The following is a 12,212-nucleotide window of genomic DNA, read 5'->3' as shown; positions in this document are numbered from 1 at the left end:
CGTCAAGTTTTGTAATTTTCAGCATACAGATCCTGTACATATTTTGTTACTTTATAAAAAAGCATTTCCTGTGTGTTGGTGCTAATATAAATGGATCAGTTGCTTAAATTTCTACTTTTCAATCATTCATTGCTAGTATATAGAAATATAGTTGAGTTTTGTATATTGACCTTTTATACAATAACTATTAAACTCACTTATTAGTTCTGTTAGCTTTTTTGTAGATTCCTTGGGATTTTCTAGGTAAGCAAGCATCTCCTCTACAAATAGAGTTTTATTTCTTCCTTTTCAATCTATAGGCCTTTTATTTCCATTTCTTGCTTTATTATATTGACTCCAATATAATTTTGAGTGGAAAAAGTGTGAACTGACATCCTAGATTCCTAATCATTGGAAGAAAAAATTCAGTCTCACCATTAAGATTGATATCAGCCATAGGTTTTTTTGTTTGTTTGTTTGTTTGGGAGGGCATAAATGCCCCTTGTCAGGTTAAGGAAGTTTCCTTTTTTCCTAGTTCACTGAAAGTTTTTATCATAAATGGATGTTAAATTTTGTTTAAAAATTTTTTTACCTCTATTGAGATTATCATGTTTTATTTTCCTTAGTTTATTGACATGGCGAATTACATTATTTTTAGAATATTGAACCATCCTTGAATTCCTGTAACAAACACCAAGTGGTCATGAATTTAAAATATATATATATACTTCTGGATTCAATTTATTAATGTTTTGTTAAGGATTTTTGTGTCTATATTTATGAGGGATATTGGTAATTTTCTTGTCAGGTAATGTCTTTACTGGTTTTGGTATCAGGGTAATGCTAATCTCCTAAAATGAGTTTGGAAGCAGTCCCTATTCTTCTGTTTTTATGGAAGAGTTTGTTTAGATTTGTATATTCCTTAAAGAATTAAGTAGAATTCTCCAGTGAAGTCACTTGGGCTTGGACTTTTTTGTAGTTGTTGGAAAGTTTTAAACTACGAGTTCAATTTCTCCACAAGATATATTACCTTTTAAACTATTCAGGTTATCTATTTTTTCTTGAGCACATTTTAGTAGTTTATGTCTTTCAAACAATATCTCCATTTAATCTAAGTTGTCATATGTGGCACCTTTAAAATTTCTGTAGTGATGAAATGTAATTAAATATCTTGTATAGTACTCTCCCACTTCACTGGTTTTATTAAATCATGGTCAGAAAATGTAGTCTGAATAATTTTTATATTTTAGAGTACCATTAAAGTTTTTTTATCTTGTAGGATACATTTCTTTTAAAATTTCATAGAAATGCTTTAAATATGTTTTCTCTGCACAATAGAAACTATATATAGTTTTAAAACTATTATAGTTTAAAAAAATATGTATATATATTTAAAAATGGATAGTGTTTGACCAGGGACACTCAGATCTTATCCTTGCTACCAACACCCCACTCCAAAGGGAAGTATATCCCTGAGGACCAAGCCAGGCAAAGGACACTCCTCGGTACTTTGGAGGTTCCTCTCTAAGTCCCAGTAAAGAATCCTAATGAGCTAACTTAGGTTGGACTCAGATCTAAAGCCTGACTCTGCTCTCTTCAACCTGAGTTTAATCTAGGGATATAGCCTTGTCTGTTGTGGATAGTTTGGTGGGGGGGGGGGGCGACCCAGAGCCCTGGAGTGAGAGTAGGAAAACCAGAGAGTCATCCCAGTGCCTTTAATGCTTTGAGTATGACCACATGTCTCCCTCCATCATCTGTGCAGAGAAATAAGTGTCCAGTGGGAAAGGTAGGACCTGCCCCCAATGCACATCCCACCCCTGTTCAACATGGTCTTAATAGTATCTTATAGAGTCTACCTTCTATCAGTATAAAATAAGTCCTGGTCATAGTTAATATTTTTGCTTTGAATTCAACTTTGATATTAATATTACAACTTTTAATGTTTTGAGATTTAACATTTGCATCTGATATCTTTGTCCATCTCTTTATTTTCAAACTATCATTTTAATTTAGTTTTTGTCATACAGCATATAGTGCATTTAGTTTTTAAACTTATCTAAAAGTATTTGTCAGTATTTGATATGAAAGTAATGTGTTTGTTATTTATTATTTCAGGTATGTTTGCTTTTATTTACTATCATTTTACTTTGTTTTCTGTATTTTTTTTCTTGAAATTTTTTTAACATTATGCTATGAGTTGATTTGTTTTTATTCAAGCTTTAATATGAAAGTTATAAACCTATTTTTAGAAAACGTAATTGTACCTTTGTTTCTCCATCAATATCCACTTTAAAACTGGACTTGTACCTGGGAAGATAGAAAAGCAACATGCTTTTACTTCTGTCTTCTGAGAAAGCTAAATTAACGTGGGAAAAACCCTGCAAATTTAAATCCATACTATTATCGAGAATTTTGTTATTTATCTTTGCTTGTAGAATCATTTGTTTACATTTCCACGTGCTACATTAACAATGATTATTTGGACTTAGTTCTATGATTTTATTTCTTGACACCTTTTCTCTATAAGGCATCTTCCTTATTCTTGCCTTCTTCATTTTTATTCCTTGCTCAGTTGGCTCGAGCACTTCTCTGAGTAATCATTTTTAGGAAAGTTACATGGTTGCACTGGGTGTTGGAGAGTGTATGTCTGTTGTTCCCAAATATGAATAGTACTTTTTCTAAATGTCTAATTACTGAGTTACAGTCCTTTCCCAGCAAACTCCACACACACTGTTTGAAGCTGCATTTGTATAACACACTCTTTTTTTTAAAAAAAAATCTCAATTCTATATTTACTTGGGGTAGTTTTGGGAGGCACTGAAAATGATAGTAGAGCCTAAAGCCACCCCAAGCCATCCTTTTGTGCCCCAGTGATTCTGTCGGGCATGGTTCTGTAAATTCACTTTGTCGAGTAAGTTCTGATTTGTTGTAACATTTCTTTGCTACCCAGAGATCTGATCGTCTTTCTGGGATCAGAAAGGGCTTGTATTCAGAGAATGGCAACCTCAGGGGAGGTGCGCCTCTTTTGGCCAATCAGTTCCCCACCCACATCAACCTTTGCTCACGAAGCCTGGGCAGAGGTAGTAGTGGGTGCAGATGGAGAAGGGAGAAATTAGAGGGGGGTAGGGAGATCTTATAGCTCAGCTTAGCCCAACAGTATCCATCTGTGGCCCGTTCCATTTGGCAGTGCCCCAGTTCTATTCGGCATATATCCTCCCTCTTGTCCAGTCTTGGGCACAGTCTGTGAGCATTGCTTTGGGATTAAATCCCACTTGGGGTGGAATGTGGGTCACGTGTTGGAGGCTTCAGCAGGGCAAGAAATTGCTCCTCCATGACTACCTTGTCTCCAGCCATAGGGTAAAATGAGGCACAACTGCTGGCGCTATAAAACCGTCTCCTCCTCCTACTACTAACGGAAGGAGCCCAGCCTCCAGTGTGTTTCCCCTTTGAAATGTATCTTACTAACACCCCTCACCCCCAAAGTGCACTTCCCACCCCAGCTGTGAGTCTCATTAATGTTTAACCGTCTTATTCATGGGGTGACTTGTTTCAAGAAATGAATATTACAAGACAAGAGCTTCCCTGAAGTCCCTTATTCTATTGCTGTAGAACAGGTCTGGCCGTAGTTTGATGACTTGCCCAGGATCCCACAGCTCACTCGTGGGAGAGCTGGAACACACATCTCTTCTACCATTCCCTTCTGTCTCCATGCTCTGTTGCTTTAGTTGATGACCCCAAGCTTAATCTTACCATTAAGTTGGGATTAGAGCTTTACAGTTAAGGGAAAGTTTAGTGGTTTTTTTCACATATATTCTACATAGGAAAGAAAAAAAAGAATCAGGTGAAATTTTTACAGTTATTAGTAAAAAGCATTTTGTTAGGCAACTTCTGGAGACTTTAAAAATTATATTTATAAAGGCCTTTGTTGGGTAAATTCATACTATATGTTAGGAAAAATCTGATACACTTGAAAGCTCTGAGATTTTATTTTTACTTCTTATTGCAGCAGCAAGATTAAGAGAATTGTGTACTTGATTGTATCATCCTTCACTTTCAGGTACGTGAGACTCTAGAAAAGGAGGTAATTAAGTATGTATTACATTTAATATCAATAGTTTTTAATGGCAAAGGATCTGGGAGGGGAAAAAAAAGCATTTCCACTGTCAGTATGTCGCTAAATAACCTTTGTGCCCCATTTAATGCAATCTAATTTATCTTGGAATTTTAATTGAAGCTGAACATTAAGAATTGCAAAGAAATAGCATGTACAGAGTCTAATAGCAAAATATTAACTTTTTTTTTCTACCTGTAAAAGTAATGAAACATGCATTTCAAAATTCTGTAGTTACAAGGAAAGTGTTTTAGTAAACACCTTATTCACCTAGAATTACTCCTTAATTCTGGAAACATTTTACTTAGATCTTTCTTCTCTACATGATAGTAAGATTTCATACTATGTTACAGATTCACACAGTGTACTTGCTTCCTTTTAAATTGATAATATTTTAATTTGCATTGCACTTGTGAAAAAGTGCTTTAAGATTAATTTATCTTCATAGATTATACAAATAGTATAATCAACTTATAGAGAATGTGTTTAGCATATGTAGGAAAAAGGCTTAGGAGTTACTTCAGAGTTCAATTAAGTATGTATTCATTGAATTGAATTCCTTCTTACGTGCCCAGAGCTGTGCCACAACCATCCATTGATATGTAGTCTTACGTTTGTTGATAATCTCACTGATAAGAAGCCTTACTGGTCAAAGTAGTCTTTTAAGGGCTTATGTTAGTCATGCTTTCACTTGGTTTTTATTACTAAATTCTTTAAAAATATCAAGATTAACGAGGTTTAATTTATTGTGGGAAATTGGTAGAAGACCCTTCTAAAATTCTTAAATTTTAAGAAGACTTTACAAGTGGAAACATGTAATTTTAATGTAGTTTGCCTGTTCTGTCTTGGAGTGTTGTTCTGATGTGTCTTAATATAAAAGGGCATGATATCATGAAGTGGTTCATGGGAAATTTATTTCCCTAACAACTGCTTCTATTGGGTGAAAGCAAAGTAATTTATGTTGAGATTCTAAGAGCAGTTCTCCCTACCACTGAAGAGTTTAACCCCCAATAATGACATTTTGATATCAGATCATTGGGCTGAAGCTAGTCTACCTATAGGTGTGAAAACCACTTTATCCTTATTTGGTTTATTTATTTGTTTGTTGTAGAATATTTGGAATTTTGCTGATCTTTGTGGATGTGTCGCTCATCATTACAGACATAGTTGTCTCTGATAGCACGATGTATATTCCTTTGGAATATCATTCAGTTTCTTTAGCTATTGCTTTATTTTTTCTCATGGATGTTTTTCTTCGAGTATTTATAGAAGGGTAAGTTTGATTAATTTTTTAGAAGCACATAGAGCTATTTTGTACTGCTATGAGAAGCATCCCAAGTAATTACCAGGTCAACCCAACTAAATAGGCCCCTCTTTATCAAAAATAATTCTCCTTGAAGGCATACTCCACAAGAGAAACAACAATCCAAATCCCAATTTCTATCAGACTGAGCTTTAATATTACTATTGCAACTGGCACTCTAGTCTCCAAACCATGTATTCTAGATGGTTCCTTCAACAGGTAAAGCTTAAAGGGTTTGCAAAATGGGGCCAGGCAGCTAATATGTCTACATGCCCATTATTAAGAGGAATATGTATGTGAAGTATAAATATTGATATTTTTATTGAGTTCAGTGTAAATAAAAGCTGACAGTATATTAAATACTAGATAACAGATCATGAGCAAACCCTACCTCAGTTAAAATTAAAATCTGTGGTTCTTCCCTGGTGGTCCAGTGGTTAGGACTCCATGCCTCCACTGCAGGGGGCATGGGTTCGATCCCTGGTCGGGGAACTAAGATCCTGAAAGCTGCACGGCCAAAAAAAATTATTTTTAAATGAGAAATTTCAAAATAAATGAACGAAAACTTGTGTTAAGCTCTATGGGAGAGCGAGTCAGGGACTAAACTTCCCAGGCTCCCTTCATCCAGAGCATTTCGGAACATGCTTGTCTCCTTTCTGGCTGAATCTCTGTCCCCGTGCCTCTGAGCTGAGGACAGTTGCCCACTCCCAGGTTACCCAGAGCCTAAAAGGGGCTATCCCAGGATTAGAAGCTTTCCCTGGAGCCCCAGTGCCCATGGATGAAGGAGCTAGTGTTGAGGAGGAGGTGCCAGGGCTGAAAGTGCAGCTTTGCACAGAAGAAGCCCCACCAGCTCCCTGGGATTCCACTGTGGGTGCAAAGCCAGGTGATGAGTTTGCAGAGGCCAAAGTAGTGGACCCGCCTTCCTCTCACAAGCTCCGCATGCGCTTCTCGCAGCCCGTTTCTCTAGGGCTGTGACGTGTTCAGCTTCCATTGTCCGATAGCATCGCTCACCAACCCATCTCTCTCTCCCACCTGTGTGAAGGCAATGCTTGCCTCTTGTTCAATGGTTTGGTTATGTCTGTTACTATACTTATGGATATACTTGCCATATTTATGTTTTTGTCCTATATAAGTATAAAATGAGTATGAATATTTTTTTCCTTAATCTAGTCTAGTAAGCGCACTTTAAATCATTCATCAAAGCTGAATTCCTTTTTTTAAAAAACCATTTATTTGTTTTGGCTGCACCGGTTCTTAGTTGCAGCATGTGAAGTCTTAGCTGCGGCATGCACGTGGGATCTAGTTCCCCGACCAGGGATCTAACCCGGGCTCCCTGCGTCGGGAGCGCAGAGTCTTACCCACTGGACCGCCAGGGAAATCCCAAACCAGAAGTCTTAAGGGGAATGAGTCAAATAATTTGTGCTTTTAAAATATCCCTACCTCTTCTTTGGGGAAGCATAAACTTATACACTTTTTGTTTTTTATTACAGGGTACAACTGTATTTTTCTGATATATTTAACTCCTTAGATGCTGCCATTATTGTGGTGACTCTGCTGGTCAATATTGCTTATATTTTCTATGACTTTAAGGTTCTTAAAGATTTCCCCAAGTAAGAAACATATGCTTCCCTTCTCTTAAAGTTTTTCTTTCTTAAAAAATATTTTCTGTGGCTTTCATTTCGTGTAGTCTTTTTTAACTCTGAATGTGCTAATTCTGTGCTAAATAAGCTGCTTGAAAATGAAACGTTGAGATAAATTTCCGCGTATCTGGAAACTAAAGGATGGTGGTGTTTAGGGACCAGTGAAGGGTGTCCACACTGAGTACCTTTAGTTGAATGAAGAAGATGACGCCCCCAAGGAAGAAACTGGGGACTTGCCTCTTGTCCTAACTTCTCTGCATTTTGAAATTCCCACTAAATTCCCACTTGCGCTTCAACCACAAATTTCTTACACGTGAAATTCCTGCGTTTTTCCTATAACCAAGAGAGCACTGGTTTGAGTTGATGAAAAATTTGAGTGACTCCAATGATGATTCTCTAAAAAGGAACAAATGGAAAAGAAAACGAGGTGACGTGGGTAGAAACACAGAGGTAGAATTTTCGCAGTACGGTTAACATGATGAAAGCTGAGGCAAAGCTAGAACTGTTAGGGGTCAAACAAAAATGTGTACGAGAGACCGATGGCGTTTTTCTTTCTCCTCCTCTTTGTACCGTGGCAGTGAGAAAAAGAAGAGCAAAAGTGTTCTAGGATGTAGCTGTTGGGTGGCTCACTAGGCTTATCCCTTAGTCCGAGAACTTTTGCCACTTCCTGCACTCCAGCTTCTCAGGCCTTTCACTCAGGTCCCAACAAAACTTGATGCGATAAGCTTTTGGAGTTTTTGAAAATAACCAAAACCAGTATGGTCTTCAGACAGGCAACCTCAGCATCACCGAAGAGCTTGTCAGAAATACAAGAAGAGGGCTTCCCTGGTGGCGCAGTGGTTGAGAGTCCGCCTGCCGACGCAGGAGACACGGGTTCGTGCCCTGGTCCGGGAGGATCCCACATGCCGCTGAGCAACTAAGCCCGTGAGCCATGGCCGCTGAGCCTGTGCGTCCGGAGCCTGTGCTCCGCGGCGGGAGAGGCCACAACAGTGAGAGGCCCGCATACCGCAAAAAAAAAAAAAAAAAAAAAGAAATACAAGAAGAAAAACACCTCAGGGCCCACTCTAGACCTACTGACTCAGTATGCACGCTCAAGCTAGAGAAGCACTAGCCCAAACCATCAGTTGTTTGCCATCGTGTTTCTCCCTGATGGTAGGAGACACACTTGGGAAGTAACTCATCTGCTACCTGCCTGATGTGTGTTCTCAGCTCTAGTGAACCTCTGTTACTCATTGGGAGTAACAGAGGGGAATAAGAATTCTGTTTTGATGGAAAAAAGATAGAAAAATGCTTGTCTTAAAACCACAGAAGTTAAATCCACAAATTCTGGGAGTCTACCCTATGACTTTTTCTTTAAACCAGAGTTTCTCAACACCAGCACTACTGATATTTTGGAGCAGATACATTTTTAGTCAGGGAGCTGTCCTGTGCGTCGGTACTGAGCAGCATCCCTGGCCTCTAACCACTAGATGCAAGTAGCAGCCCCTCACAGGCAGTTGTGACAACCAAAAATATCTCTGGACATTGCCACATGTGCCCGGGGTGGGTGGGAGGCTTGGGCCAGGGGGGCGCGTGCAAAATTGCCCCTGGTTAAGAGCCACTGCTCTAAACTTAGTCCATACTGACAAAATCCTCTGTTTCTAAGGCAAAAATGAATCTTTTATTGTTAGGTTGACAATTATTTTACGACCTGTACGACTTATCATTCTGATAAGGGTTTTTCATCTGGCTCATCAAAAAAGACATCTTGAAATGCTGACCAGGAGGATGGTAAGTGGGCAAAATATGTTTATGATTCAGAAAAAATGTTTGGGCTTCAGGAAATACTGGCAAGGGTTGTAGATATCTATATATTGTTCTTTTTTTTAATGTTGATTTATGTTTTACAAATGAATGATTGTTTTAAACCCTCAGGTTTCAGGAAACAAACGGCGATACAAGAAGGATGGATTTGACTTAGACCTCACTTACATTACTGGTTTGTGAAGTTTATCTCTTGATTTGCCTGTATTAACATCATATTTTTCTTGTGTGTGAGTAAGTAATTATATGCTAATTTTGTTCTTTCCCTGTCTGAGGCATGTTCTTTCAAAGCATTTTTTTATCCATGAAGACATATGCCACTATGATAGTGTGACGTATTTGGAGTTTAACCCTGAAAATGGAAAAAAATCTTAATTTTCATCTCAATTCAGGGCTACTTGCTTATAGTATAGGAAGTTGAATGGATTTTCAGCTGACTCCACTTGTTTGGTTTAAAATTTATTAAGTTCTAGTAGTTGTCCTTGGTCCCAGGGATTTCAGAGAGACCTGTTCTCTTCCTAGAACGCTAGAGGTGAAGTCATTGCTTTGCAGGTCTCGGGTTTCTGAGTCAGGAGGACACTGGAAAGCATCCTAGGCGTTCCCAACATTGCTGGAGCCCAGATCTCTCATTTTTCTTTGGTGTTTAAATAAGAAATTCCCACCACAGGGGCCTCCAGACTAAAGTCAACGCAAATCTGTTGCATAAGGCTGGAACCAGTTGAGACTTGGCAACGCTGAATGTAATGGTCAAAATAGTGGATACTTTAATATCCAGTAGTGGATATTAAAGTTGATTATCCTGAGGGTTAGTTAGCTTTTTTCCTGTCATTCTCAATCCTGAAAGTTCTTTGCTATGAAAACAGTCTGATTATATTAAGTCGAGTTCTCATATATTGTTTTACATCTATAACATTTGTTAATAGTGACTGTTTTGACTTCCAGAGCGTATCATTGCCATGTCATTCCCGTCTTCTGGAAAGCAGTCTTTATATCGGAATCCCATTAAGGTAAGAGTGTTTATCTAACAGATGCTCACATTTCTCAGTAAACATAGACTGTGGAGTTGTAAGATAATGTTGGCCCAGAGATGACAATGTTCTCCTAAAAATTTACTCTTTTAGGTAGAAAATTACCATGGATTGCTATCAATTAGCTTTTGCTCTGTGATGAATCGCCTGCAAACTTAAATGACTTATAACAGCAAACATTTACTTTGCTCGTGATAATGTGGTCTGTGAATCTGAGTTGAGCTTAACTGATCAGGGACACCCTTAACTAATTGCAGCAGAGCTAACTCATGCATCTGTGGGCAGCGACTGGGCACCTGAGGGTTGGCTAGTCTAAAACGGCATTGCTGGATGGCTCCAAGTGATGTCTCATTCTGTAACAGGCTAGCTCAGGCTTTCTGTGGGATTTATCCAGTATTGTTGGGTGTACAGTAGTTCTTTCTAAATGGTATAAAATAATATTTATTGCTTCTAGAATACTGATTGAAAGCTCAAGCATTCAGTTTCCTTACAGAAATTATACAATTATACATTGCTTCACAAAGGCAGCAAACACATTACACTCTAAAAAGTCTACTTTACAGAAAATTAAAAATTCTAAATATCAAAAGGTACATCTGGGGCTTCCCTGGTGGCGCAGTGGTTGAGAAGTCCGCCTGCCGATGCAGGGGACACGGGTTCGTGCCCCGGTCTGGGAGGATCCCACATGCCGCAGAGTGGCTGGGCCCGTGAGCCATGGCCGCTGGGCCTGCGTGTCCGGAGCCTGTGCTCCGCAACGGGAGAGGCCACAACAGTGAGAGGCCCATGTACCGCAGAGAAAGAAAAAAAAGAAAAAGAAAAAGAAAAAGGAAAGTACATCTGAAGAAACAAGTATAAATTTGGCAGCCAGTAATTTTGACAGGAAGTTGTACAGCTTGCATGCCTTTAATCTGTGCTATGATTAATCTGTGAATATGACCTTCAGTCATTTAGCTCAAGTTCATCATTAATTTATTAATTTTTACAGTATAATTGTGTTTCATACCATTGATATTTGCATACTCTAAATATGTTAGAAAGAAATGTGTAGTATTCACAAATGTTCAGAAAAGCAAGCAAAAGTTCTGTGAATCTGCCCAGTTCTTCTGAGATGGTCTCATATCAGCTTCATAAGCATATTCAATCCTACAAAATACTAAGCTAATGTTTGAACACAATTTCCAAGATAAAGCAGATTTTCTCACAAATAGTGAAGTCTTTTTCTCAAGCACCACAAAAGTATACAAAAGAATTTTAGTTTGAACAGATCTCTCAGAATGTGTTTAACCTGATATTTCAACAGACTTAAAAGTTTCCATGGTTTCACAAGGACCAGATTTTTAATTACTTGGAGGAGAAAGAAATGGCCTTGAAAGATGTGGACTCGATCATTACCAATAGAAAAAGTATCCAATGCATATCTTATAGAAACAGAAAAATAGAACATTTTCCCTCTCAGAATAATGTGTATATAATTATATGTAATATATATACTATACTATGTAGCATATATTAGATAAGGTATAGTTGTACATGTAATTATATATATAATACATTTCCCTCGTAAAATAGTGTATATTTAAATAAAATGTATAATATAGTATATATTAAATATATATTAATATATAATGTATAATATATAAAATTAGTATATAGTAAATGTAATATATCATGTTATTTATGTTATATATAACTATATAAATTTTATATAGTATAACTATATATTATTCTGTTTATAAATATATATACATATATATCTTATCTTATAGAAACAGAAAAATATAACATTTCCCCCTTAGAATAATACATGTATACTTATATATGATATATATAATTATAATATATAATTACATGTATAAATTATATATTATATGTATATGTCTTATATAACATATAAATATATTATTCCATTTATAAATGTATAATATAAACTCATCTCTTATAGAAACAGAAAAATATAACATTTCCCCCTTTATAATAATATATTTATATATAATAAATTATGTTATATATAATTATATAATGTATAAATTATAACTATATTACATATCATATAATTATATAACAATATATAAGCATGCATATATTATGAATATATATTAACATCATAAATATATACTATAAGTATATAGATATGTAACGTATATACATTTATAATTTATATATTATATAATTATATAATTTATATTTTGTATGATTGATATGTAAATTACAATTTATATATCATTTATACAGTATATAATTCTGTTATATATATTGTATATAATATATATGTTATATTACTTTATTTTATATTATATGATATTTTTCTGTTTCTGTAAAAGATGAACATATATGTAATTTATATTTAT

The 12,212-nt window shown here is 36.4% G+C and overlaps 1 protein-coding gene across 1 annotated transcript in view; it reads left to right on the top strand.

Moving 5' to 3' along the window:
• The window catches only part of LOC131743160 (phosphatidylinositol 3,4,5-trisphosphate 3-phosphatase TPTE2-like), a 92,136-nt gene that overhangs the window by 38,254 nt on the left and 41,670 nt on the right, over positions 1-12,212 (top strand). The window contains exons 7-12 of the mRNA XM_067016893.1: positions 3,986-4,036; positions 5,202-5,363; positions 6,884-7,003; positions 8,704-8,803; positions 8,948-9,011; positions 9,779-9,843. Coding sequence (XP_066872994.1) covers positions 3,986-4,036; positions 5,202-5,363; positions 6,884-7,003; positions 8,704-8,803; positions 8,948-9,011; positions 9,779-9,843 — 562 coding nt within the window. The remainder of the gene's footprint in view (positions 1-3,985; positions 4,037-5,201; positions 5,364-6,883; positions 7,004-8,703; positions 8,804-8,947; positions 9,012-9,778; positions 9,844-12,212) is intronic.

This window comes from Kogia breviceps, chromosome 16 (assembly GCF_026419965.1).
Source record: "Kogia breviceps isolate mKogBre1 chromosome 16, mKogBre1 haplotype 1, whole genome shotgun sequence".
Taxonomy (NCBI): Eukaryota; Metazoa; Chordata; class Mammalia; order Artiodactyla; family Physeteridae; genus Kogia; species Kogia breviceps.
This window is presented reverse-complemented; position numbering and strand designations above follow the sequence as displayed.